This window comes from Colletotrichum siamense (genome assembly GCF_013390195.1).
Source record: "Colletotrichum siamense strain Cg363 chromosome Unknown KSG_Cg363_contig09, whole genome shotgun sequence".
Lineage (NCBI taxonomy): Eukaryota > Fungi > Ascomycota > Sordariomycetes > Glomerellales > Glomerellaceae > Colletotrichum > Colletotrichum siamense.
The window spans coordinates 709,045-736,814 of NW_023501022.1; the positions used below are offsets into that span (position 1 = coordinate 709,045).

The following is a 27,770-nucleotide window of genomic DNA, read 5'->3' on the forward strand; positions in this document are numbered from 1 at the left end:
AACTTCCCCTTTTTTAATTTCTTTACGTGAGCTTCTGCTTGATGAAGAAGGACCGCAGATGCGACAGCTGCCAGGTGCAAGTGACGGCAAGCACGACAAGCTGGATGAGCATCCATCGGATAACACGGGCGTTGGTGGACTCGGACTGGTCACGGAATTCGGCTTCGCGCTCCTATTTGTTGGTCAGCAAGGCACCGAACAAACCATACAATACGGGAGAGACAACGTACACGCTGGAAGACCTGTTCTCTGCGAATGTCGGAAAGGCGGTTGTTAAGGTCCTTGACACGGGTGGCGATATCCTCGAGCTTGCTCTTGTCAGAGCTCTCAATCTCGCTGCTCTCGCCGATGGCGAGGTCCAGCGTCAGACGGATACCACCGTTGTGGGAGTGCTGAGAGAGCCAGCCAGCGCGGCCAGAGGTGGAGGACGGGGTGAAGCAGAGCATGTGGTCGCCGGCATCGGCGGCCGTGAAGGTGAAGCGGCCAGAAGAAGAGCCGCGCTGGGAGACGACGCGGTGGTCGTTGTCGAAGGTTTCCTGGAAAGATTTACAGTTAGGTTTGGTCTCTCATGGAAGCAAGTGCGCTTGGATCTTTGCAACTCGCAGCATCCTGGGTCTATGGAGCTCCAGAGGGATGATGCAAGCTCAGGGGGTAGCTTACATCGACAGAGATGTAGATGCTGAGACCATCGTGCTTGGCCCACTGGTTGATCCTGTCATCCCACTCCTCAGCCGTATAGTGGCCAACAACGAGCGTATCCTTAGGGAGCTCCTCAAAGAAGCACTTAGGCGAGGTGCCGTCGATGTAGAAGTAGAGCGCCTGCGCGACGGCGCTCATCGAGAGCAGGGGGAGAAACGGTCTCATCTTGTGCGACGGTGCGAAGCGAGTTGACGGGACGGGAGATTGATCAATTCGTGGGGGAGCAGTGGGTTCGCGATTTCGTGCTCGTCGACCGTTGTCCTTCTTCTTCTGCCAGGGCTCGAGGGGGTGGACGTTGGAATTGGAGATGTCGTCTCGAACAGGTAGCGCCAGATCAGCCAGTTGCTGGTACCCACAATAAAGTCCCAAGGTGCGCGGGAGGTCGAAGCTGCCACGTTCGAAAAATTGGCGGCCGACAAGGGTGGCATTGACCTTTTACAGGTGGGTCACGTGCGGTTCAGAAAGAGAGCCTGCGCGCTGGATGCGACCTCGCGTCGTCGATTTGAGAGAATGCAGCACTTCTGGGGCCCTTGCCGCCATTGATCAATCGACCTTTTTCAATTCTCTCCATCATTGCGCACCACGACACGACAAAATTAAAACTTTAATACGAGAAAATTCCTGCGAAAATTTTGATACCCATATCCTTGATGCACGCGCCCGACTGGTGATGATTTGATGCGACCAAGTCGACCCGTCGCCGTCAATTAAAAATCCACCTCGACTGGCCGCCCGATCGTGAACGAACGTCCTTTCCACCGACTCACCTCTCTCTGCCGCCACAATGACTTCCTCCGACGTACGAGACGTGCTGAATCTCCCCGATAGCCATGGTGGCCCGCGCCCAGCAAAGAAGCAAAAGACCTCGGCCCCGCGCCCCAACCTGAAGGGTCTTGCGCGAGAGGTTCAGAACTTGGGCGGCGATAATCCTATCGCAATTGTACCTGAGGTCTCGATATTCAAGAAGCGGCGATTTGCGAGCAGGAAACCGGCCTCTAAGTGGGTGCTGAAGTCGTTCACAAACTCGGCACGAGGCGACAGCGGCGCACTGGTATTAAAGCATTGGCGGAGGAAGACGACAGGACCCGAGAATGGTGCGGTACCGGCAGAGGGCGATGCGGAAATGAAGGACGCGGATAGCGAGGCAGCTGCGAAGCCGGAAGACTCGTCGTTTGCTAAGTACAACGTCGAGGTAGATGTGCCGCAGTACAGCGAGGACCAGTACAGGACAAACCTGCAGAGCGACGACTGGACCAAGGAGGAGACGGACTACTTGCTCACCCTGGTCAAGGACTTTGACCTCCGATGGCCGATCATATGGGATCGTTACGACTACCTACCAGAGGCCATCAATGGGGAGGCTTCGGCGGACGGGGACGAGAGTAAGGCTATCATCCCCGTACCAAAGCCGAGGACAATGGAAGATCTGAAGGCACGGTATTACGAGGTTGCTGCAAAGATGATGGCAGTTCAGAAGCCCGTGCAGTACATGACTCAACCAGAGTACGCCCTCCATGAGCTGATGGCCAATTTCAATCCAAATCAGGAGAAGATGCGGAAGGACTTTGCGAACAACGCTCTTACGAGATCCAAGGAGGAGGCCAAGGAAGAGGAGTCCCTACTGCTGGAGATCAAGCGTATCCTCGCGCGCAATGACCGCTTCAACGAGGAGCGTCGGGAGCTGTACAACCGCCTGGACTACCCGCATACCGACCAGGACATCAGTGCCTTCAAGTCAAGTGCGGGGCTTCAGACACTGTTGCAGAATCTGATGAACGCCGACAAATCCAAGAAGCGGAAGTCTATCATGGCGGCAGACGGTGCCAGCCCTGCTACGCCTGCAGGCCAACAAGCTGCAGCGCCAGAGAACGCCAACCGTCGCGAGAGCATCGCCGCCGCCGCCGCCGCCGCACCTGCGGAGAAGCCACACAAGGAGCCCCCCAGCAGCGCTGCTCAGACACCGACAGCGCCCGCCGGCGGCAAGAAGGGCCAGCAGCAGCAGGAACGCCGCAAGCTCTCCGAAGCCGAGCAATTTGTCTATGGTGTTTCGCACCACGATCGCTTGTCCAGCGGTCCAACGTTCCGATATGAGAAGATCAACAAGCTGTTCACTCACAAATCTAACCAACAGCAGTTGCGTATCATGAACACGCTGAATGAACTCGACATTCCGCCGCGGCTTGTTATGCCCACTGCCGCGGTCACTGCCCAGTACGAACAGCTGTTGGGTGCCGTTAATAGCTTGCTCGACGCTAGAAAAGTAACGGACAAGGTTGATGCCGAAGTTAAGATTGAGATGGCCAAGAAAGCAGAGCGAGAGAAGGCCAACGCGCCACCAGAGCCTGAGACGGGCTCGGAAACTAAGGATGGCGAGGAAGTCGAGAGGCCTGCTGAGAAAGAGGGAGACAAGCCTGCGGAAGGGGAGAAGAAAGCAGAAGCGGCAGCCGGGGAAGCTGCAAAGACGGACGAACCGAAGACCAACGGCGAGCAAGACAATGCCGAGGCAGCCCCGACCACGAACGGCGAAGAACCGGGTGCTGCGCCGGACGCCGCGGGCGACGGCAAGGGAGACGCGGATAAGGAAAAGGAGAAGTCGGCTCGGCCGGGGAGTAGCGGAGCATCAAACAAGCGAAGCGCAAGCGTACTAGATGGCGGTGGCGCAAATGACGACAAGAGCGCGAAGAGGCAAAAGAAGTGAAGTATCGTCGAGGTACCATCTGACAACGAGGTACTTGTCGACGCTAGGCGCTGTGATGAGGTAGCCGAGATGCGTCACTCATAAGCAGGGACGAGGTTGAGGAAGATCCTCGAACGAACGAGAGCATCTTTACCACCCCTGGCTCTATGGTGCAAGTTGCGAGAGGGGTGGATATCGCTCGAGGGCCGCATGTCTGGCCCGGCGTCGTGTCAGGATTGTTTGTAGAGATAGTGATGCCCAAGGGTTTACGAGCATTGGAGGAGAAACACCCGCCTCTAGATCCGATGACAGGAATAGAAATTTGAAACGACGAGATGAAAAGCAATTGCGGTCCACACCCTTGCTAGGTGATGCCTTGCGTGGGGGATGTGATGTGGGCAGGGGGGGTTCTCTGGATGATCGGCCCATGTCTTTTGCTTGAGCGAGGTAGCAGTCATGATGAAACGGCCGAGATAACGTCGAGCCCAGCCGGCGAGCCATATGGGCCACTGCATGATGTGAGTTGACGGGGATGCATACACGCGGCGGAAGGAGAGGAGGAGGCTGGTCTTGTTTCGGTGCCCGCCTTCTGTGGTCCCGCGCTTAGAAGTGCGCCATGAGATGATGTCAGGGGTGGCGGCAGGTCCGATGTTCCTTCTGAGACAAATGAAAGTGGAAATGGAAAAGGGGACTATGGCGGAAGGGGCCTTTGCCTCCTTTGTTCTTACGACATGGAAATCACGATAGATAAGGAGGGAGGGGGTTTACAATGGGCGGATGGGCATTTGAAGTTGAGCCGGGACATGACGTCTCATTAAGCAAGATGCAGCTCATCGGCGGCTGCAGGTGAGGCGACTGGCTTAATATAGCAACGGCAGCTAAAAATATCGACGTGGAGAGGCGGTCATGTTGGACTGACGTGCTGCATGCTTGCTCCGTCCCCGGACGGCGAGGTGACGGCAGGGGGTGGTTCGGGCAGATTGGTTTCCCTGAAGGGGAGAGAAGGGTTCACGGGTTCACGAGGGCGTCCCGGATGTATGGTCCTGCATCGTCGAGGTTGCTCGAGCGGCCCAATGACGGGAGGTCGTCTGGACGAACTTGGTGATTGTGGCTCTTTCGACGCCACGATCAAGCAGGTTGGTTTGCTTTCAGGGTCTCCCGTCGGCGAGTTTCTTGTGAACACACGGATGGGGTGAGGCGTCTAAAGCAGGTCGCGTATTTGCCCATCTGGAGATCTTGGTCTGCAGGGCGTGGGATAGGTGTTCGTGGGGATGGCGGTGTGGTGGTGAGGATGGTCGATGAGCGTGACGCTGAGGGGGTCCCGCTAGCATGGCCACGGAGAATACTGAGGGGCGTCACGCTGATGATGACGACTGGATTGTTGACTTGTTTCTGCGGGAACCTGTTGCTGGGCGCATAGAGAACCTGGCGGCTAGGGAAGAGAGTCTGTGAAGTGGAAGTTCGTCGAGATGGAAGATCGCCAATCTCGAGCTAGGGCGCGGCCAAAGCATGTGGCATGTGGCATGTGGTTGATCCCGGGAGTTATTAATAGGTTGTAGACGCTCCGGTGCTGCAGAGATCCCCGCGATATGATTAAATCCCATGTGGGGGACAGGTTCCAGAAAGAAGACAAAGGCGAGCAGGACTTGATGTTGAAAGAAGATGTTGTCGTTGAGTGAGCGCTTAATGGGCGCTTAGACGGAAGCGAGACACGCCATTGGCTGAAGGAGGGTGGACTGCCAGGTATCGTGTGATGGAGATGCGGTGCCGTGCATTCTCGGAGAATTTGATGATCCAATATTAGAAACAATTGTTTCCTTCATTTGCAAAAGACGGGAGCTTCGTTCTCGCTTTGGCTGCCAGATTTCAAGTCGTTGCGTGGCAAGTGGGTAAGGTCGTGGCAGGTAAGTAATGTAAGTGGTGAACGGTGGTGGAAAGTTGCGGTCAAAATGAAGACGACGGGAAGCATGCCCTGTCCCTGCCAACAATTCCGTCCCAATGAAGCATGGGCCAACCAGCTTATCTCAGGTCAGCATACGTGAACAGTCACGTGAAAATACTACTTCCATGAGGTGTCTGCGAAGGTGCAAGCAAGAGAGACGCAGATGTTGAGGCTTGTGGCAGGAATAGTAATCAAGATGCATTGCAATCTTCCATGAAAGCAGGTGCAATCACAGACAAGAAGACACTGATGGACGAAAACCAAAGTGCATCCTTCCCGTCGTCAGGGAGCAGGTACGTACCGCGATGGGCGTTCCTGGTGCACCACGCGGGCCAGTGGCCCTGGCACCAGCTGGACTGACATGACAGGCAATAACGGATGTGAAGGTACCTGAGGACTTGTCTTCAGGAGCGGCGGGCGGGGGCGACCTGGGCGTTCCGTCGGCAAACACGCGTCTAGGTAGACGGGCTCGCTAGCCCCCAGTTTACCTACGGGCTACAGGCTAGGTTGGTACCAACCTGGAACGTCAAAAGCGGCTCCGCGGCGTAGAATAGTCGCCAAACGCCAAAGAAACAGAACCAACACCAACAACTTGCAAGGTGTTTTTTTTGTGCAACCATCCTCGATCTGACCCAGGCACACCTACCTGCCTGAATGTTGGAAGAGTGCCCTCGGTGTGCTGCACGGTCTTTTTGCTCGCTGGGAAGGCAGGTACGTACCTAACATACCCTTTACCGCGACTCGACCCTCTCTCAAGAAAGGTAAGGTATGGAAGCAGGCAGGACAGGCATCTCGCAGCAAACCTCCACCAGTGTCGCTTGTCGCATGCCCGAGGACGACGTGGACGGTGGACTCCATGGGCTCCCCGCCCCATCATTTCCCCCCCTGCTCCCGTCGGCGACCTGATGTGGAGGGACAGCGGGAAAGACGCCGATATGAGAGAGACGCCTGGTAGCCATGCCAGCCAGCCACGGTACCGAGGCACACAGCTTTTGACGTTGGCGTTGGCTCTTCGGAATCATGATTATCAACCTCAACGTGTGTTGGTGCTGGCTGCCTCAGGTGCTGCTGTGCCCTTCTTCGCATCGCAATTGCTTCTTTGAGCAAAGTCACCGACTACCTTAGAGCATGCCGGCCCACCTGCTTCCAACAGGTCATCTTTCGCCATGCACATGCCATGGTTCGACCAACCAACTGACCTGCGTTGAGCAGCATCGGCAACCTTGGATCCAAAGAGTACCTGGGCTACCAACACTGACGCTGCATCAGGCTCGGTGTCGCTTGCATGCAAAACGTCCGGAATGGGCCGCCAACCTCCTGCTGCCCAGCACTTGGTCCTCGGTGGCATCAGTCATCGAACGCCAGGAATAGAATCGTGCATAAGATCGGATGGGACAAGACTGCCCTCGCGGATAGTGGCTACCTATTCAAGAACCAACGGCATCCGATCCAGCGGCCTTGTTTTCTCCAGCCCTCGCTCTCGCCCTCCCCGAGAAGGGCTCGAATTTCAGTCCATACGCGGGCCTCCGATCGCTGAGGTGACAGACAACAACGCCGACGCCAGCCCGGACCCGGTCACACACACAACCTTGCCTTGCTTTGCCTTGTCTCCAGGACCATGCAACTCTCGCTCTCACATCCTCATCACACATCCCTGGCCGCCCGACCTCATCGAAAGTTACCTGCCAAAGGAGATTGGCCCAACCTTCTCCTCCACATTTTCATCTCCTCAGAGGCTCTGCGCCTTGTGCCGTCCTGGAACCGTCTTCCTGCCTGCTTGCCCTGGGCCTGCAGCGAGGAGGTGGGAGGCACCGTCCACAATTCATACAGTCACTTCCGTCCCCCGTCTGGTGACGACACGATACCACAGAAAACGGGACAAGACAAGGATTTTCTTTCTCGACTCCTCTCCTTCTCGAATTGACGCTTGTCCCACCCTTTTCTTCGTTCTTCCATCTTGGCCTTACGGATACCTACCATCCTCGCAATCGTCAACCATCCTTGCAACCTCGGTCCTCCGAGCGGCGCTTCACTCCATTTGATCAAATTGATCTGCTTCCATTTCCCCGCCCACCTCGCTCACCCACCACCCAAACGCCATGCAACGCTGCAGATGAAAGGCATGCTGCATTTGCTAGCAACTCTCCAACCCTTACCGTCAACCCCGAGAAGCCACGAGCCATCGCCGTGTCATATTGCTCTGGGTCTCGCGGGATGATGCCCAGACGCCACCCAGAGGCGCAAAGTTCAAGGTTGTTGTCTGTTTGCTGCTGTTGCCACGACCCGGTACTCCACTACGCGGGTGTCATTCCGCATTGGTCTGATCTTTTGATGCGACACAGACGAACGAGAGACGCGGCCCGGAGAGGCGACTGCGGCCACACTCATTTAATTCATCTAACCCATGCCTGAGCCATCTCTTCGCCAGACCCCCGCCCGTCTTGCTTGCTCGACGGCCCTGCTACGTATCTGCCAGCATCATGAGACGACTTTCCCTCAATTTCTGGTCGTCTCATTACCGAAGCAGCCATGCATGGCGACAGCCCGGGAGCTCCACCGGAGCCAAGCCTTGAACTCTCCGACCAATCGATCGGAGGTAACCGACACGATGCCAGACCGAGTGCGACATGACATGCAACGGAGTCATCTAGGAGCCGTTCGCGCCAAACTTTTCTTGAGTCCTGAAGAGAATAGTCACTCCTCAGTCATCCATTACGGCGGCCGATGCGGCGTCTACCGGAAATGGTTGAGCTAGGCGACCTGACGGCCTCTAATACGGATACGCATTCTGCCTTGCCTTGAACGTCAAACTCAGCAACTCTTCTTGGCTGCAAGTCCGGCTGGGTAAAGCATACCACGCGCACTTCATGCGCAATAGACGGTGAAGGAGGTGTGCGCGTGTGTGCGTCTGAGTGTGACTGTATGTCAGCACTTCTGCAGCAAAATCGCGGTAACCGCATCAGCGTGTTTGCGGCAGACTGCGCCTATGCGGACCGCATCACGTCGCCCACGGCACCCTAGGCTGACTGCCATTTGGACTGCATCGTTCGTCCCCTAGAGGAGAAAGAAAACTCTTGACGGAAGGTCAACGCGGCAGCTGAAGCATTGTGCCGTCACGTCAATTTGGCTCTTCAACCACTGCACAGCGATATGGTACGGCGTAGGTCCGGATGCCGCAAGACGAAACTATCCATCTGGCCCGGTCCTGGTTGCTAAGATTGGACTGCCGGAGAGGTTGGGACAGTTTCCATCCAAGAAAGGCTCATCCGTCTCGTCACAGCACATGTGTCGAATGGTATTACCCTGTCCTCAACCACTTTCCCTCAACCCATCTAAGGCTTCCCGTTGGCTGCAGCTCTCATTCTGACGGGCCAATGGGGACGATCCTGTCGTCTAGCTAGCATCACGGTGGATGGGCGTGGTGGGGCACGGCGGTAAAGACACCCGAGCGGAGGGCGACACTGGAACTGGAGCGGTAGTTTTCGTGCGCCAGAGCGGGTGTGTGAACAGATTGGGCGAGGCGGTCGAGTCGGGTAACTGGCTTCGGCCGATGATCCATGCTTCGATCCAGCTGGCTCCGGTGTGTGTGTGTCGAGCCCTTTTGGCGCTTTTTCTTTCCTTCTTCTCCGCACCTCTCACCTCAAACACACGCCCTGCTGCGACAAGCGCTACGCCAGACAAAGACGGGAGGGAGATGGGGTGCAAGAGGTAACAGAAACACTTTGACCGCCGCCGTCGGAGCCGACGGTGCAATTGCCTTACCGTCTACAGCACCTTATCCGTGAATGCGCGACGCGATGAAGAGACGAGACGACACGAGACGAGCGGATCGGTCCCGGGCAAAGCTGGGGTAAATAAAGTCTATCAAACTTGCGCTGAAAGTGTCCAACAGTTGCCATCTCCACCCAGCAACCAAGAGCGATGGAGCTAAAAATAATCCACCATGGCCTGCATCCCAGTCCATCGACATCGGAAGATTAACGTTTCTGTTTCACCCCTTGACCCATCAGAGGAACGGAAGCACCAGATTGCGGACCTATCGCCGAAGGGAAGGGATGCTTACAGACACTGCGTGCAGCACCTCAAGCTGCCTTCAGTTGACCAGATACCGCAGTACTACATGTCATTTAGTGTCTCTGGATCACAGTTTCGTCAACACGGACCACACTTCGCATCGACCGGGAGCTTTTCTCTGCACTCGATTTGCATCTCGCAGTCGCAGCGCACACCGGAATGAGACTGGCGCATGCGCAGCCGCGAGCGGAGGAATCAACAGCCGTAGTCGATTGGGCAGATGCGGTCAGCGGAGCTTCCACCACCATTGTCCACTGTACACCACCACTTTGACGTATCACTGCAATAATGGTTAGGCGAAAAGTTGTGACGTTGCTTTGGAGTTGCGTCAGGACTCAACGTGACTAATAGAGATGGGCTCGATCTGCTGAAGAACGGAGTTCAGAGCCGAGACATGGCTCAACGCGAGCCCGAAATTGAGACCATACCCTCTCTAATCTCACGCCGACGGTGATCAAAACCTGCTCAAATGAGTATGCACTGCCGCGCATGCTAGTGCGAATGGCGGCTGAGAAACGAAACAAGTTGCCAACGGGGCGTTAATACGAGATTTGCAAGCTAAGCCCGTCTGTTGACGACAACGCCCAGCGACGGTGTTGTACTTTGTGGGGGGGGGTGTTTTCATGCTAGGCAAGTTGAAGTGGGAGACGAAACTGGGCCACAAGCGGTCTCGCCAACTACTAGACGCGTGCCAGAACGAGAGAAATGGTATTGGAAGGGGAGACGAGCAACTGGGGACCATCTGCACCCTTTCCCGGCATTCTCATTGGCGCGAGCCGAGCCAGCATCAATCAACCACATCCGTCGGCAGTGCTGAGTGCGTGCGAATGTGAATTTGTTCCTCTCATCCAGTCAACAACTTGGTAGGGGGGACTGAACCCTGAATGCAACGCTGGTCAGCCACATCTATGAGTCCGGCCGAACACTCCAGCAGAACGACATGTCGCGAATGTCAAAATGGTCGCCTCCGAAACGCCCACTGCCACTGCGTTGCTGTTGCATCGCGGGTCGATGCCAATGGCAAGCAATATTCTCAGGACAGAGACCTTGTCAGACAGGGGCTCCCGCGTGGGTAGATGCTATTTCTGAAGGCACGAGCGGATGAAGGGACCAAAGGTTCGACCGGGGTCGCTACGGCACCGATGTTGGTCGTCTCGACTCTCGAGTCTGGAGGACGCCAGGATGCTCGGTCTGGAGTCATGTGGGCTGGATCACACAAGTCTCGGTGTTTCTTTTGCGCGCCTGGCTGCGTATCAAAGCCGTTTCCTGCCAGACTTGGGAAACGTGGAAGACCCTTGCCGCCAATTTTTTGGCGGTGCGGCACACAATGCACAGTAAACAGCACCCAGCACACACGCACAACGCGCGAGAATTCACATAGCTATGTTACCTTCATCAGAGCCTGGGACCCTGGCCAACCAGCGGTCTAAAGGGTTGCACTGGTGGTCAAGCTTCGCGAGGCAGACGAGTGGAAACCAGTGCAACGTCAGAGGCGGCCAGCGTCTCCGGATGCGCGAGGGGCCTTCCTGGTGAACCGTGAGGTTGACTGGGGGTTTTATTCGTACACAGACGACTCTCTTTGCCAGGTCGCACCAGACTGCCTCAAATGCCAGTTGAGGAGAGCAACACAGACGACGTGCTGACAGGTTTGCCAGGAACGGCCAACTGAGCGACAAGTGACATGACGGACAGCGAGATGCAGTCTGGCGAAGGTGAGGTCAGGGTCCGGTCTGGGGGGAGGGGGTGCAAGTACCTACTGCACCCAAGTGTGAGAGTCCCGACTTAGCGATAGGCGGAGAATCGCTTGATTGTCGCGGGAAATCGCTTGTTTGCTGCCCCCAAGTTCCAATGTGGCAAGGAATTGCAAATAGACGAGGCCGCGGAAGAGCGGGGGCCAAAAAAGCCGTGCCGTGCGTGCGTGCGGCTAGAGCGTCTTCAAGGTTGTTGCTGAGGGAGGGTGGCAGACCCCCCATCGAGATTAATGAAGCAGGTCCCCTTACCTTTCACGTGGCAGCTGTTAACACAGATATTATGACAATATGCGTGAGCGTGCGTGCGTTGCAGCAGGCTTACTTGAGTACAGAACACCGCAATTCTGCCTCGACCAGGACCTCCACCATGACGGTTGACTTTCACTGTGACCGTTCCGCACGCACATCGCGGGGAGGGGGAAAAGACATACCGGTGAGGTCCGTGAGATGAGGATGTGCCAGCCCAAGTGGGCTGGATGTCGTCGTCCATCAGCCGGGCGCGGGCTTAGGCGCGTGTGTCATGTCCGATGGACGTGTGCCATAGGGCCGACTGGAGGGGGAAAAAGAGACCATCTAAGCGACAGAATGGTGACAGACGGGGGTGGAGGAGTCGAGACGTTTGGCATGAGCAACGCTCGGGTTCCTTGCCACCTGAACTGGCTGGGCTGCCACGGCTGCGAACGGGACGGCCTCGATCTGTGTTCCCACGGGCGGGTAATGAAGCCTCGAAGGCGATGGAGAGTGTGAGGGTGACGATAATGTACGAAAGAGCAGGGCAAGGTGAGGCCAGGCCAGGCCGGTCGGTCACAGTCGAGGTTTGCAGGTCGATTACAGACTAATTGCAAGTATACACAGAGATGGAGCGAACACTCGCAGGAAGACAAGAGAAAGGCAGACAGACAGAAAGGACGTGGGTTGCAGAGAAGAGCTCGGGGCTCACACCCCCTCCATTCCTCGCCAATGGCCTGTCGACACGCCCCCTCCTTTCTGCATGCCATCCCCCCTGTTCATGCCTTGCCAGGGGATCCAGCACCTGGAGGCGACGACAAACGCACGCATAGTGGTTGGTAGCGTCGCGCTACCTAGTTGTCGGCAGCGCTGCCCGCCAGTATCGCGCAAGTACCTTGTGGCGGTCGAGTACCCGTGAGAAGCGCCATGCCGCCCCAATATTGTTCGACTGTTTCCCGGGCTTAGCGATGAAGAACGAGAGGGGGTTGGACAACGAGTCTTAGGAGGGGAGGGCTTCCTTTTTTCTTTCACACGACCACCTACCAACACGCAGAGGGGAGGGGATATGGCAGTGGTTCCCCGGGCACGCATGAAGTGGCATTCTGGCGGGAGAGGGGCCGCTTGGTTCGAGGCCAAATCCAGGAGGAGAAAGAGGAGGAGGATGAGCGAGGATGGGGATCCCGTTCGTTCAGAAGAGGACTCGACAGACGGGTATCGCTACGATTTGCAGAGATTCTCTGTATAGATACAAAAAGTACTGGAGCACCCGCCGAGACTCTCCGGTCTCGTCCCTGTTACCCCAGGAGGCGTTTCTCTTCCCTTGCAATTTAGTTTCGGTCGCGCACCACTCACCCCGTTCCGCCTCGAAGCTGAGCTGAATAGGCGAACCTTTAAACGCTTCTAAGCGTGCGTCTGGGCCTGTCGAGCATCTGCACCCGGTACCTAGGTCTACTTAGATACCCAGACTCGACCCCGACTGCTTTTTCTAACACCAGAGGTTCGCTACCACATGATAACAACATATTCCTCCCCTCTCCTCATCCTCCCCCCCGTCACACTCACAGTTTCTTGTCATCTCACCCTTTCGCTCATCCCACCCGTCAACATCCGAAACCACGCAAACTCTCTTTCAGCAACCTCCTAGCCTAACTCATCAGGCAGGCCTCATACTGCTGCAGCACACCACAAACGCAACAACATTCTCTTCACAGACTGCACGGCTGGAAGGACTGGAATAGTATTCCCAGTCCAAGGTCTACATCCACAAGTGTTGTCGACGACAGCATTGCGCTTCGCAGGAAGGAGTAATTTGGGTTGCGTTACAGCCGACCGTCTCGCCACTGGGAGAAGCCATTCCGTCACGGCCTCACCTTACAGACGCAGCATAATCGCGCGCCAAAAAACGGCTCAAGCGCCGACGATCAGCAGCCATCATCCCTCGACTAAGGACAAACCCCTAAGACGGGAGAAGAAAGAAGGGTGCATTGCTCGGAGGGCCAGGCCGGCAAGTAAACGACAAGAGACAAGAAGTATTACTTGAGGGACAAGCGGGAAAGCAAAAGAAAGAGACAGGGCCTTCCTTCTACTTTTCTTTCTTCTGGTTCTTTAATTCCAAGATCCCGCCCCTCGCGACGACCACCACCACAACCACCACCATCAGCGAAACGGAGAAGACAGACACAGGCACACACTAATAATTACAAACCCACCTCAAGCTCAGCGAGCGTTTCCGACGTCAACACACACCAGCAGAAGTATTGTTATTGTTTCTGCCCGGTGCTTCAACGTAACGCAACGCAACGCAGCGCAGCGCAGCACTCTGCTCTCCTCTCACCCACACACCCACACCCACACCCACTCCATCCATTAACCCCCTTCGCGGTAGATCGCAAGCAAACAGCGGAGCATCTGCCCGACCCCGAACCCCCGTTCGTTCTGGACGCAAACACACACACACCCGACCTTTGGGGGCCAAGAACAACCACCTCACGCACGCGCTACATTGAAAAGAAGGAGAAGAAGCAGCTCGACTGTTTCTGAATCCACCTGCCACATTGAATCGACTCAGTCGTCATTCGAGGACATCTCAGCAGGGATAATCATTTCATGAGAGGGACAGCGTGAGTACCATTATTCATCATTCGTCTCCAAACGCTCTCTCGAGTTTCTCCTCTGCTTGTTACTTGTTGGAGAGATTGCTTTTTTTTTTTTGGCCTAATATTCTTCTCGCACCCACCACCGGCGTCTAGAGGAGGGAAGGGCGCAAACTCTCTTGACGGCCTCGAGCTTCCGTCGAGGCCGGAGACACTGGGTCGCCTGTTCCCATCCAATTTCTCTCACACACATTCATACACCAAGGGCTGCACAGCCTCAGGTCTCAGCGGCCTCTCTCTCATTTTCTGCCCTTGTCCACCCCCGGGCGGACAAGACACCGCTCTCGCTCTTGTCGCACGTACCTACTGACGCACGCGCGCACAGCCCAGCAATTATTCCGCACACGCCCCCCCGTTCACTAAAACACGAGGGAAGCGATTGAGAGAGCAGCAGCAGCAGAAAGAGCGGGAAGAGAGAAAAAAAAAAAAAAAAGGTCCAAAGCTCAAGCTCCCGCGTCCTCCGCGCGCCGCGCACCGTAGCAGCGACTGCGGCATCCACCAACGGCATCGGCAAAGTGAGGGTCATCGTCTGGTTTTGATAGCTGGCAGCTACTTTTTTCCTCAGATCTGGCGAGGGGTCTAGGGGTCAGACATAGAGAGGGGAGCAAGGAGAAGGGGGAAGAAAAAAAAAACTTCTTACCCACCCCCCACGACGACAAAGAAACGATCTGGCTGAACCATCAAGCTGAGATCTGGGTTCCAGCTCCAGTTCCAGTTCCAGTTCCCGTTCCCCCTTCTGATCCGAACCGCCAACTTGCATACAGCATACATACATACAGCAGCAGCTCGACGCTCGCCAACATCCCACCCGACAAAGCCAGGGTGAGGAAGAACGGACAAAAAAAAAAAAAAAAAAGAGTTAACTAACTCTCTGAGCCCGGAAGACATCGAGGCGCCACCACCACCACCACCACCCTGTCTCAAAAAGTCGTTCCCTCGCCTCGGAACCCCAGCACATCTGCGCTACCGCTACCGCTACCGCAACTGCAACGCTGGCCAGGTTCATCGAGTCCTCCTGCGGCTCTGTGTCTCCTCTCAAAGAGGTCATTCCCAAAGTCTTTTCTCGGCCCGAATCGCTGATTCTGGCATTGATTGACGCGTGCCGCCCTGCTGCGCACCCTTCCAGACCTCATCTCCAATCTCATCTCGCGGTACATTTCCCCTTCTGCCGAAGCTCCCTGTTGGATTCTTCGCGCACTACGCGACCTGCCGTCATCCATTGTTGATCTGCTGTCGCTTACCGCGCCCACTCGGTCTCATCGACCCCAATTTCAACCTCACTCCCAAACCATCGCTCACCACGGCTTCAACCCAACCGTCGCCGCTCTCATCCTCCCGCGCCCCGACTTGGTGAGGCGCGGCGCTGAACCATGTCAGCTTTCACCGCCCTCAATGGGGGCTCACCACCAAAGACATCAGAACCGACGAACCAGCCTGCCGACGCCGCCGCCAGAGCATCGCCAGAGGACCATCGCTCCAACGGCTCGCCCACCCATCATGAACCTAAAGCGCCCACCGCCGCAGAGGCGACGAGGGAAAGCTGGGCTGGCCCGAGAGGCCAGGACAAGTCGCCATACCACTCGACGAATTACCCTGATGTTGACGGCTCTCTCAAGAGGAAGCGGTCAGACTCGCCGCCGCAGCAGAGAAATGCGCCCATGACTCACGAGAGATCGCCAGATGCGCCAGCTCACCCCTCAGAAACACGCAGTCCGTATCGGTCACCGCCGCCCGATCACCGCCCTCGGGAACGCGAGGACCAGCGTGAAGGCGACTCGTGGTATTCCCGGGAAGGAGACAGAGAGGACCGCAGTTACTACGACCACTCAACGATGTCTGCCCAGTCAGAAGACCAGATTGGGGAGCTCCAGCGGGCAAATCAGATGGACAGCCAGGGTTACGACAACACCAGCCCGGATGGCGATGACAAGAGCATGCCTTACAGCCCTTACACTCCGACCGGCGGCTCTCGCGACGCCATTCTCCAGTCCGAGAAGAAGAGGAAGCGTAACTTTAGCAATCGTACCAAGACTGGGTGCATGACCTGCCGGCGGAGGAAAAAGAAATGCGACGAGCAGAAGCCCGAGTGTAAGTGTCTCTCTCGCCGCTGGCACAGTTGACGATACTGACCCTCTCACAGGTAGCAACTGCATCCGCGGCGGCTTCGTTTGCGCAGGATATCCTCCACAGCGCAACGCGGTCTGGCAGAAGTCGGACAACAAGGCCACGGCCATTCCTCTGGAGTCAAAGGACCCGAGCTACGTCCCGCCTGGTGCTTACGGTATGCCCCAGTCTCAACCACCGCAATCTCAACCTCAGCCTCAGCCGCAAGCACAACCTCAATCTCAACCCCCACCCCAGCCTCAGCATCAATCACAGCCTCCGCACCAGCCCCAGCCTCAGCACCCACAGCAAGCCCCTTACGGCACTCAGCCTGCCGTCGGGCAGAGGCGTGAGCCTCTCTCTTATCATCGAGGACAACCGCTGAGGATAGACACTCCTCAAGGCCGGCCCATCGCAGATCAAGACGTTGATCGGCAGACCGGATCGACGCTGTCGGCTTCCATGGTGTCTAACCCGCTCTCCGGGTCCACGCTGACACCCTCGACAATACCAAGCGTCAATAGCGCCATCAGCCCCGACCAGAAGCAGCTGTCGCCCTCCGGTCACCCTTACCCGTTCAACGTGACCTCGAGCCCGCAGCAGCAGCGAGAGCCGCACCCGCCCATCTCCGAGAAACGGTTCGACCGCGTGCCACCCCTGCTCGACCTCAGCAGGACGGCCAACGACCCCGACACCCCGTACCCGGCCCCGACGTTGCCCCAGATCAACATCCTGCACCCGACGAGATCGAACAGCCCGAACCCGCAACCGCCAGCCACGACGAACGTCCAGGTGGCGGCGCAGCTGGCGCTCTCCCACGCGCAGTTCCCCGCGAACAACCGCATCCGGTCGCAGAAGGAGGAGATGCTGAGCGGCAAATTCTACTACCCCTTCGACAAGGAGCTCGTCCTCGAGCGTGAGCGCTGCAGCGCCGCCTGCTGGCGCTTCAACAACTCCACCAACCCTAACAACGGTGTCTCCCCCAACGAGAGGGCCCGCCTGTTCCGCGAGATCTTGCAGCCGCGTGAGCTCCTCTCGCCCTCCCCCGGGTCGTCCCCCGTGACCAACATTGGCCGGGTCGGCGAGAACGTCGTGGTCGAGGCGCCATTCGTGTGCGACTACGGGTACAACATCGTCATCGGGCAGAACGTTATCGTCGGCCGCAGCTGCACGATTCTCGACGCCGCAGAGGTGAACATCGGAGACAACTGCCACATCGGGCCCAACGTCAGCATCTACGCCGCGACACTGCACACCGATCCGAAGAGACGGCAGGGCAGCAAGGGTCCGCAGATTGGTAGGCCCGTCACCATTGACCAGGACTGCTGGATCGGTGGAGGCGTCACCATTCTGCCCGGCATCACCATTGGAAAGGGCAGCACTGTCGGTGCCGGTTCCGTCGTTACCAAGGTACGTCAATTTAAACTCTGATTGTGAGATCCACATCTGACTCGTTTTTCTCAAAACAGAACGTGCCGCCCTTCACCATCGTCGGCGGCAACCCGGCCAGAGTCCTCCGCGGCATCGGCTCTTGAAGAAGAAGAGAAAAGCTTACAGTTGACTGCTTAGCCTTGCGTCTCATGTTCCTTGCTGCTATGATACCCAGCTCACAATACAGTTTTATTGCCCCTGTACAAAAGCGTGTGTATTTCTCTAATGTTTCTCTACCATTTGCTGTTGTCTTTTCTTTCATCTTTCTTTTGCGAGCCAAGCGCACGGAGCAGGGGTGAAGGGGAGAATTCTAAAAAAGAACCTGGCGTTTTTAATACTATGGTCTTCTTTTCCTTCTGTGGTGCTCTTAAGAGACGAGGGGGATATGGGAAAAGTTATACAAGATGGAGGGTTGTTTAGCTCTGGCAGCTAGTTGACGGAGCAAGAAAGCGGATGGACTGGTTTCAATCCCCCGGTGCGTGGAAGAATGAGAAATCGAGTTGTTGACTGTCTCCCTCGAGGTGTCGTGTAAAGTCTGTGAGTCTCGTCAGCGTGTACGGGAATGGTCCTCCGACGAGACGGACAGGGGGATGTAGTGGATGTGAAAATGAAGTTGAATGAGGGCATGATATCTATGAGCACACTTTCCTGGACTGTGAAATAATGGAAGATCGTTACATATATATACACACGCATACGTGTACACGTACAGGTCTGTTTGGATATACCGCGCCACATTACTCTACTCTTGCTCCGGCACAAACACGACAGCCTGGCCCCAACTTCCCCTATCCGACGCCTCCTTCAGCGCCGTGTCCCAATCACCGAGCCCGAACGCGACAGGCTTCTCGTGGCCGACCGCGTCCCCGAGCTTCACGACGCCGCTCTCGACGAGCCGGATCACCTCGCCGACCTGCTCCCGGGTGTACATGTACTGCCCCTTGACAGTAATATTCCTGAACATGATGCTCGGGTGGGAGATGCCGACGTCGCCCGCCACGCCGCCCATGAGCGTCGCCCTGCCGCCGTCGCGGAGGGCCGCGATGCACGCTCTGATCTGCCTGCCCGGGTCCGCGAGCGTGGGCGGCGAGAGGTCGATGTACGCGTCTGCTCCTTTCCTCGGGGCCAGGGCTCGGAGGGAGGAAGTCAGGGTCTCTTCGAAGGAGGCCGAGTCTGAGGGGAGGGTGAGTGTCTTGACGCGCGGGAGGTGAGACAGCTTCCGGAGGGTTTCCGGGTTGCGTCCGACGGCGATGACATTTGCGCCGATGGCGGACGCGAGCTCGACCGCCGCGCCGGAGTACTGCCCCGTCGCCGGCGCGACGACGAGCGTCTGTCCGGCCTTGAGCCCGACCGCGCGGACGCCGCCGTAGGCCACCGCGAGCCTGTTCAGGTAGAGCAGCTCCGCGTAGGAGTATCCCAGCGCGGAGAGGCGGTCCTCGTCGAGGGGGTGGCAGTTCTCGACGGGCACGCTCGCGGTGTCCTTCCACAGGCCGTGGGGCCAGACGTCGCGGAAGAGCTTCTTGTGCTGCGGGGTTGCGCCGTCGTGGAGCCCGAGGAGGATGTGGACGTCCGGGTCGTCGCGGGCGGCGACGTAGGAGTCCACGAGGACGAGCTGGCCAGGCTGGAGGGAGACGGAGTCCGGGGACGGGTGGAGGACGCGGGCGATGGCGGCGTGGCCGGGGACGAAGGGGGTCGGGAACGAGAGGGCTGTGAGGGCGCCGGTGAGGTAGGATGAGGCGGTTGGGCTGATGGCGGAGGCGAGGACGGAGACTATGGTTTGGCCTGGGAGGGGGGAGGGGACGGGGACGGTTGTGTGAGTGAGGGAAAGGGGGGAGCTGACGGAGGAGAGGATGAGGGCTTTTGTCTGAGTTGTGGATGACATCTTTTGTGTTTGATGAGGGGGTTTGAGTGTTGAAGTGGTTTTAATCCTGATGTTGGGTTATTGATCTCTAATGAACGGGAGAGTCATTAAGCTGGAAGTCCTCACTTATAGCCACAACAACGACCACTTGATCAGCGATACTCCAAGCTGAATGACGATAGCAGAGCCACAGAAGGATGTTCAACTCCACATATCGCCAGCTTGCCACCATCGTGGCTTTCACCCATACTTACAACATCTATCATTATCACCGGTAAGCTCTTATCCACAATTTCAGGCGAGACAAGCATCCAGTGGCAGTGCTTACTCCATAGGTTATTCGGATGTCAGCAAAAGTGAAGCAAAAGTGAAAGATCGTCGGTTGTTAGGCAACGAGACCAGGTTGATGGGACTTCGGAGAAGCCCTTTCCTAAAGTGGAAAGTTCTAACTCCGGCGTATCCCCGACTAACACCAGGCCAGACCATGATGATGCCGACCATCATTCCTTCTGATGACAAACCGCCGGAGTTTAGTTCAAGCCTCTTTTGCTCAATGTCAATTCTCCGAGGAAAACAGACGTTTGCCTGATCCATCCATTTCACACATCTTTCAATCGTCAAGATCACGGAGACATCGACGTCCCGAATTGGAAACTCTTCATCCCGACCCGGTCCTCCGTCTTCGCCGCCCCCACCGGACCGTGCCGGCCGAGTGACACACGTCCCATCATGTCCGACATTGCCCAGTTCACCTCCGTCTTCCGCGCCCAGTCGCTATCGGACCAGCACCGCAAAGTGACCAAGCGCAACCGCCAGCCAGTCTCCTGCCTTGCCTGCCGCGCGCGAAAGCTGAAATGCTCCCGCACGCTTCCCTGCGCGGCATGCACCAAGCGCGGGGACGGAGACGCGTGCAAGTTCGGGCCCAGTCCACCTAGCAACAATGCCGGGGCTTCAAACAGCAGCAAGGTGAATGCCATCTCCCACGCGACCCAGGATGTGAATCAAAATGGCTCCCCGGGGCAGCAAAAGCAGCCCCGCCAGGAGGTCCAGCTTCGTCTCCAGAAGTTGGAAGACATGGTCCAGGACCTTGTGCGGATGGGGGGATCCGGGCCGTCCAAAGACCGCTGCGCCGCTCCGGGCATCGTAGCCCAGGCCGGTCCGACCCCGACAGACTCGGAACCCAGCCACGACGAATCATCACCATCTTCGGCCCCGGCGGACGCGGAGGTCGCTTATTACGGTGCAACACACTGGTCCGCTCTCCTTCATCACATCCGAGAGATACAGACAGCGCTGGAACCGGACAACACCACACTTCCAGAACCTCCTGAAGCAGCCGCATGCTCCATAGGCCCGGATTTCCTCTTCGGGGCCGTCTCGCCTTCCGTCTCGATCCAGGAGATCCTCGCAAGCCTCCCCTCGCAGCAGGACACCAACAGGCTGCTGGGCATCTACTTCCAGGCCCGCTTCACAGCCGTCCCGTTCATCCACACCGGCCGTTTTCAACGCGAGTCCGAAGCCTTCTGGGACAACCCCGAGGGGACGAGCTTCCTCTGGATCAGCATCCTCTTCTCCATCCTCGCCGCCTCGGCCGTCATCGTTAAGGGCAAAGGCAACCCCGCGTCTCTCGGTCTCAGCAGCCCGCTGAAGGAGCCCTCGGCGTACGCCGGCCGCGCGGTGCAGTGCCTCATCAAGGGCAACTACCTCGCCGCCAAGACGTACTCCGTCGAGGCGACGCTGATGGTCGCCTACACCAGGAACATCGCGAGCAAGGACGTCGACCCGGTGATGTGGAACATGTTCGGCGTCGCCACCAGGCTTGCCCAGCGGCGGGGTTACCACCTCGAGCCGAAGCACCTCTCGTACAAGATCACGCCCTTCGAGGCCGAGATGCGCCGCCGTACGTGGTTCTACTGCGAGGCGTTCGACCTGCTGCTCTCCTTCCAGCTAGGCATGCCCGCCATCATCCACGAGGGCGACAGCGACGCCCGCGGGCCGGGGAACCACCCGGACGAGGACTTTGACGAGACCACCGTGTCGATGCCGCCCCCGCGCCCCGCGCTCGACCCGACCCCGTCGCTCTACTACCACTGCAAGTCGAAGCTGTGCCGGATCCTGCGGCGGGTCATCCGGCACACGCTCTCGCCCGTGGAGCCCGCCTACGCGGACACGGTAGCGCTGGACGAGGCCCTGCATGCGTGGCGCGCGGAGCTGCCGGCGTGCTTCGCCGTGCGGCCGATCGCGTCCGCGGGGTTCTCGGAGCAGAACTACACCATCATGCAGCGGCTGATGCTGGAGCTGATGTTCCGGAAGGCGCTGTGCGTGCTGCACCGCGCGTACCTGAGCCGGGACAAGAGCGAGGTGTGCTACGACAGGTCGCGGCAGACGTGTCGGCGGGCTGCGCTGCGGATCTTGGAGTTGCATGAGGAGTTTGACCGCGAGGCGAGCCCTGGCGGCAGGCTGTTCGAGGACCGGTATATGCTGAGTAGCTTGACGCTACACGACTTCATGATCGCCGCTATGGTGATTTGCTTGGATCTCAACCGGGTTTTGGAAAATATCCCGGAGTTTACGGATACTAGGTGCGTTTCTCTTGTTTGGTCGGGCGGGTTGAGTGCTGACTGACATTCAACAGCGATGAGGACTACGAGAGGAAGATGAACGCTCTCCGAACGGCAGCCAGGATCTGGGAGGGACGGTCGAACTGTTCTAGGGATGCGAGACATGCTTCTGCAGTGTTGAGGGCTATGTTGCGTCGGCTGAGCTGCAGAGAGAATACAGGCACAAAGGTTGCAGCGTGTTCGACAACGGCGGCGTCGAGCGTGACTCTCGGCAGCGAGCCAACTCCCTTCGGAGGCATGCCTCAGATGAATCTTGGGTTTGGCGATGTGGGCAACGGGTTCGACCAGCTACAGGGTGTCGACATGTTCCAGGGCGGCGGCGTCGACTTCATGGCCCTGGATAACGCGCTGAATGACCCTGCTAATCTAGACTGGGTGAGTCTGATATGCTTCGTTGTGTTTATGGTGTCGTTGGCTAACTGGCTCTTGCAGAACTTTCTGGACCAGTACCTGTCCAAAGATCCTAACGGGCAGCTATCGATGGATATGTCAATATGATAAAACATTTGGAATGAGGATGGCGATGGTATATAGCTTCAAAGTCTGGTCAAACAAAACGCGAATAATAATGTAGACAATCTTGGAGCTTTGGGGGGCAGGAGACTGTTCCCCGCTACCCTGGCTCGCCATGAACTCCATTGTCGTGAACTCGGCGATGTATGAGTGACATCTGCCAAAAGCGGCACCAGACTACCCCCTGACGCATACAGTGAAAGAAGGCCTCCAGCTTTAATGTTGCGAGTGCATTCATAAAGCCGGAGGAACTCACAACTCCATGAGGGGCCGTGGCGGCTATAGCCAGTGCGACGAGCCCCCGTTGTCTAGTCATCTCCATCGTCAGCGTCAAGGATCAATCGCACTACCTGACACCAACGAGATGAAAACCCTCCAGACAGCCCGGAATTCGGCCAATACAATACAGGGCAATCGATCCATTCGAGATGTAATAGGTCAAATGAAAGACAGCACCGCCCCCAAGAGTGACGCATATAACAGAGCGCCTGTCAAACGCAGATTTCAACTCCACGATATTGTTGTCTCCATTCCCCCTGAAAACCACCCCGAAAACGATCTCATCACACCCGGCTGACCTTGAAATCTTCAAGCTCCAATTTATCTCCCCTTCCATGTGACTATTGCCATCTAACTTCGTTAACCTCCTTCCAAGACCGGGTGGCATCGACAACAGCTGTCTAAACAAATTCACCCCTTCTCGCTCTGCAGAGGCCAACCAAGCACCTATACATACTCTCCAGACCGCATTTTCCCAAACGAGTAACCTTCACAGCAAAAGACACGCTCGCCCCGGCGATACAAAATGAAGATTCATCTCGCTTGGTGCTGTCGGCCCGCCCTCTTCACCCCGGAAGGCCCCCCCGTTCCCCTTTCCTCCTCACCCCGGTTCGGAAGCTTTGGGAATGGACGTCATTACAGTCTTTCAGATGAGAGAAACGGTGCCCCCTTGCTGCGTGCCAGGTCTGGAGACTTGGAAGAGAAAACGCGCCCATGGACGAGTTCTGCCGGCTCACCCGTAGCTGAAGCGGGGCAGAGACCGGGAGGCTGGATGGAGTACGGACTGCTTTGAATGCAAGGCTGACGTGCATCAGAACTTGCAGCTAGTTCCTCGGAAAGGAGGAAGACGTTGGACATAGGTCAAGATGACCCCTGAACTAACACCTTTCGCCGTTGCTTGACGTCGTGTCGCTAGTGTGCGGTAAAACGTCCGCGTCGACTCAATAAAAGCAGCAAGTGTGAAGACGGCCGGCAACACACACATATTTAGGACGGGAGAGATACTGCCACAATGCTGGCTGAGCTGGGGGGCTCTCATGATGCTGTAGAAGCATGCTCAGCCCCCCCTCTCCAATTCTGCCCCCTTCGTCCAAAGACTGCTTGTAAACAAGAGACGAACGTAAAAGGCGGCACTCTCTTTGATTCATCTTTGCGAGACTCTTTGTGTCTGTAAGAAAACGTCCGTAGGCCCATCGGAACCTCTAGAGGAAAAGAAAACCTCCAAGACTTATAATAACTTCAACATGGGACCTAGCGAGGAGGATGCTAGAGCGGCCCCATGCAACGGTTCAAACAAAGGTTGACAAGCCTCTGGTCATATTCACATCTCAAAGAAAGGAATCAATCTGTATGTTCAAGTGGTGTAAAGTTTCATATCCATTGTATCCCTCTCCGCTGTCTATCGGCCTCCACACAACTTCTCTCGCAACGTCCCTCCCCAAACCTTGCAACCCCTGTCGTCATAGACCTCCCCAACAACGCGTTCGCCTCAAGCTGCCCCTGCACGGCCAGCCCTATTATCAACTCAACGAAAACGTGCCGCAGAACCCTGACCCAATGCTAAACCCCTGCAACCGCCTTGCGCCGTGCTGCGCTGTACATTATCAAGTTGTATGTTTTTGTTCCTCTCCTTAGAAACAGAAAGTTCTTCGAAAGAAGGTCCCAATCCCCAAGTCGAGAGTTCCATGCCAGTGATTTTATGATGCCCCGAAACGGATCCGGAAAAAAAGAGGACGTCATTGCGCGGGTGAAGAGAAAACCAGAAAGAAAGGCTTGTGTTCGTCATTATCCCGGAATAGCCAGTGATGCTCTGTGCTACTCCGTTGTCGTCATGCGGAAAAAAAGTGTAGCTCGAGGAGGAAAGGAGTCGTCGGAAGGAGATGAAGAATGGTGGACAAAGGGGAGTGGCAGGGGTGCCAAAGTTGTCAACCGCCTCAGGTGTGGCCGCCTGAGATCATTCGTACATCCGTCCGACATCTGGCGTTTGTTTGTCCAGTGGGCAGCTATATAGTAGTAGACGGACAGTTGTCTTTGCTGCCTTGCATGCAACACAACCAAGAACAGAGTCTATGTATCTAACCTGCATTGTTGTTAGTGACTAGGTGGAGAAGATGGATATCGGGATTCACATACCGCAGCAGAGCACCTTCATGAACTTTTGGAAGCCTGTTGGCTGAGGCTCAGCTGGCCGGCCGTTAGGCTGGGCCTGCTGTTGGTTCATCGGTGTTTGCTGAGGGACGTTCTGAGGAAGGTTGCGGTTGCTGTTCTGAAACTGGGCCTGAGTTGAGCCGGTGGGAGTGGCCATGTCCCGGAGACCCCCGGCTCCGCTGCCCCGGTTCGCATTCAATGCGCCGGGGGCGTTTGGCTGACCTCTCGATTTCGCCATCTGCTTGATCGGAGAAGGAGGCGGGGGTTGCGCGGCGTTTAAACGGCCGACAGTAAGGTTCTGTGCTTGGTTGTGGGGGGTCGCAGCACCGCCCCGATGGCCGCTGTGCAGCTCCATCTGGGACGGGCCGGGTCGAGCATTTGGGTTGTGCAGATATCCGGGGTTGTGGCCCTTCATGGCATCCCATCCCTTGCCTGAGTCCTTGGAAATCTTCATCCAGTCGTACTCGCCATCCTCGACCTCGCCGGTGTTCTTCAGGGCCTGTGTGAAGAGCTCGCGGAGGTAGTCGTAGTCGGGGGTATCCTCGAAGCCGAGGTTGCGGACGTACGTCAGGTACTTGTTGAACTCCTCGGGGAAGCCTTCGCAGAGGTCCTTGATGGGGGTCGTCTGCTTCTTCTCGCCAATCTTCTCGTACTTCTGCTTGTTGGTAGCAGCCTTCAGACCCTGCCAGGGAAGGCCGCCGCGGAGGAAGTACATGAAAACGTGACCGAGGGCCTCGAGATCGTCGCGTCGGGATTGCTCGCGGCCCAGATGGGTGTTGATACTCATGTATCTGGCGGTACCGGAAAGGGACTTTCGCTCGCGGTAGGGAATGTGCTGCTTCGTCTTGGGGTCACGGTACTGCTTCGCCATACCGAAATCTACAACGTGAATGACGTTGGCAGCCTTGGTGCCTGGTCTGCCGATCAGGAAGTTATCGGGCTTGATGTCGCGGTAGATGAGGTTCTTCTCGTGGATGGTTTGCACCCTCGAAAGCTGGGTTCTATGGTGAGCGTCCTATTGTCGTCCAGTGCCGTCTTACGTGTCTACGTACCATCTGCTTGGCGACCATAACGACGGTCTTGATCGTGAACCTTCTGCCGCAGTGGTCGAAAAGGTCCTCGAGAGAGGGACCGAGCAAGTCGATAACTAGGATGTTGTGCAGACCCTCCTGTCCGAAGTAGTAGACATTGGGAATGCCGGCTGGGGGGGAATGTCAGCGGTGCGTCGCCGGGCACGTGCGAGAGAGGGGACTCACGGCATCCAACAAGAATCTTGTACGTGCGATACTCATCTCGCAGTTGGGGAGCATCGCTCTTACGCGGCTCCTACAATTAATTGGCGTCAGTCATTTGTTTCTCGGTTATGAGGCCACGGCGAAGCGATTGGCGACGCGGCGGATGATGGAGATGCCTCAGCGACGTACGAATTTGATGGCGACCTGCTGATTGTTCAGGAGGTTGGTGCCCTCGAAAATGACACCAAAGGAACCCTCTCCGATCTTCTTGCCGACGCGGTAGTGTACGCCGACAACGTTGCTCGACGAGGAAGCCATCGCGGTCGGAGGCTTGGTCCTGTTACGGACAGAGTCGAGGGTGTGGCGTCGAGGAGAGTCGGTTCAATCGTGCCGTAGTCGGTGTGGTATCGCTCGATTACGAGGAAAGGGAGGAGAGGTAGGAAAAAAAAATTAAAACCAAAGGCGATATCTGAAGGATGCTTTGAGACGCGGTCAGCTATCTATGAGGGTGTTCGTAAGCCCATTTGGGCCGATTCTTCGGGGGGCGAAATCAGTTCGACGGAATCGGAAGGGGGTGGTGGTGTGTGGTTGTGGTTGCTGGGAGAGAGGTTTTGAGAGGAAGGATGAATGGGGGAGAGAATGGACGGATTTTGGGGCAGAGGGACGGATGGCAGCCGCAGACGAGTGATTATAGTGGGTAATCCGCCCCCGGACCACATGCACTGCACGGGGAGTGCGAAGGGAACGGGATGGGCTGGACCGGGCTGGGCTGCTAGGCTTTTGGGGGTTCAAGGCCTGCTACTGGCAGGATTGGCGTCGGGTGAGTGGTCCACAACCGGCGGTGCAGTGCAAATGGAGCGACGTAGTGGTGCTATGCGACGGGCGGGAACTGGCTGGCAGCTGGGAGCTCCTCAGGTTCGGCGCCCAAACTCGCCCGTTGTTGGCTCGGTGCCGGCCCGGACTTGGCTGGGCACCTGCTGCTTGCTTGCTGCTGGGCGAGCAGAGGCTGCGCTGTGGTGAGGCAAGGTGAGGTGAGGTGGACTGGACTGGGACACACGAATCGCTCGCCAGCTGCCGCGGCCTGAGGCCGAAGCTGAAATCTTTCCAGGGTATGTGATGTGCAGGGAACAGCGGTGCAGGGGGGCAGTTTTGCGTGTGTGTTTGTGCTGAGCGGCAGGAGGAGGGAGGTATCCAAGGCGTTGAATTGTGCTTGTGCAGAGCGCAGCCGGGTGCATCTGCATCTCAGCCTCCCGTCCCTGGTGGTTCTTACTCACCTCGGTGCCTGTTTGATGCCGTCGCTGTCTCTTCCTTGGCCCGAGTGACCTATTTCTGTTTTCTCCGGATGCCGCCGTTTGCTGCTGCTGGTGCCTGGTGCCGATATGCTCCTTTCGAGGAATCGTCCAATCCAATTCCAATATTCCTATTTCCCGTTCGTCACTGGCGGAATGCCTTGTCTCGGGGGACGGAAGGGAGGCGGTGCGAGGGCTGAGTCGTATCTCGCCGTTGTCGGATGGCCGTTGAATCGTCTCCGATCAGGCTTGTCGCGGCGAAGAA

The 27,770-nt window shown here is 57.0% G+C and overlaps 7 protein-coding genes across 7 annotated transcripts; 4 read left to right on the forward strand and 3 right to left on the reverse strand.

The window, feature by feature from the left end:
- Positions 1 to 22: 22 nt before the first annotated feature.
- ERP1 lies at positions 23 to 864 on the reverse strand (the record flags this gene model as incomplete). Its single annotated transcript, XM_036644809.1, has 3 exons — positions 23 to 172; positions 231 to 536; positions 661 to 864. The coding sequence occupies 3 exons, from the start codon at positions 862 to 864 to the stop codon at positions 23 to 25; spliced, it is 660 nt and encodes a 219-aa protein (XP_036489701.1).
- Positions 865 to 1,483: 619 nt separating this feature from the next.
- SWC4 (SWR1-complex protein 4) lies at positions 1,484 to 3,397 on the forward strand (the record flags this gene model as incomplete). Its single annotated transcript, XM_036644810.1, has 1 exon — positions 1,484 to 3,397. The coding sequence occupies one exon, from the start codon at positions 1,484 to 1,486 to the stop codon at positions 3,395 to 3,397; it is 1,914 nt and encodes a 637-aa protein (XP_036489702.1).
- An 8,331-nt stretch (positions 3,398 to 11,728) lies between these two features.
- CGCS363_v012962 (uncharacterized protein) lies at positions 11,729 to 13,180 on the forward strand (the record flags this gene model as incomplete). The annotated part of the gene is made up of 3 exons (XM_036644811.1): positions 11,729 to 11,857; positions 12,837 to 12,869; positions 13,034 to 13,180. 3 exons carry the CDS (start codon positions 11,729 to 11,731, stop codon positions 13,178 to 13,180), a joined length of 309 nt encoding a protein of 102 aa, XP_036489699.1.
- A 2,215-nt stretch (positions 13,181 to 15,395) lies between these two features.
- Positions 15,396 to 17,663, forward strand: maa-1 (putative maltose O-acetyltransferase; the record flags this gene model as incomplete). Its single annotated transcript, XM_036644812.1, has 3 exons — positions 15,396 to 16,113; positions 16,166 to 17,538; positions 17,598 to 17,663. 3 exons carry the CDS (start codon positions 15,396 to 15,398, stop codon positions 17,661 to 17,663), a joined length of 2,157 nt encoding a protein of 718 aa, XP_036489700.1.
- A 638-nt stretch (positions 17,664 to 18,301) lies between these two features.
- On the reverse strand, positions 18,302 to 19,441 carry parE (2-deoxy-scyllo-inosamine dehydrogenase; the record flags this gene model as incomplete). Its single annotated transcript, XM_036644813.1, has 1 exon — positions 18,302 to 19,441. The coding sequence occupies one exon, from the start codon at positions 19,439 to 19,441 to the stop codon at positions 18,302 to 18,304; it is 1,140 nt and encodes a 379-aa protein (XP_036489697.1).
- Positions 19,442 to 20,149: 708 nt separating this feature from the next.
- On the forward strand, positions 20,150 to 22,539 carry fsa6-0 (Fusarisetin A cluster transcription factor fsa6; the record flags this gene model as incomplete). The annotated part of the gene is made up of 3 exons (XM_036644814.1): positions 20,150 to 22,002; positions 22,056 to 22,416; positions 22,474 to 22,539. 3 exons carry the CDS (start codon positions 20,150 to 20,152, stop codon positions 22,537 to 22,539), a joined length of 2,280 nt encoding a protein of 759 aa, XP_036489698.1.
- Positions 22,540 to 24,908: 2,369 nt separating this feature from the next.
- CGCS363_v012966 (Casein kinase I-like protein 1) lies at positions 24,909 to 26,534 on the reverse strand (the record flags this gene model as incomplete). Its single annotated transcript, XM_036644815.1, has 5 exons — positions 24,909 to 24,913; positions 24,967 to 25,975; positions 26,034 to 26,182; positions 26,238 to 26,307; positions 26,406 to 26,534. 5 exons carry the CDS (start codon positions 26,532 to 26,534, stop codon positions 24,909 to 24,911), a joined length of 1,362 nt encoding a protein of 453 aa, XP_036489695.1.
- Between the last annotated feature and the right edge of the window lie 1,236 nt (positions 26,535 to 27,770).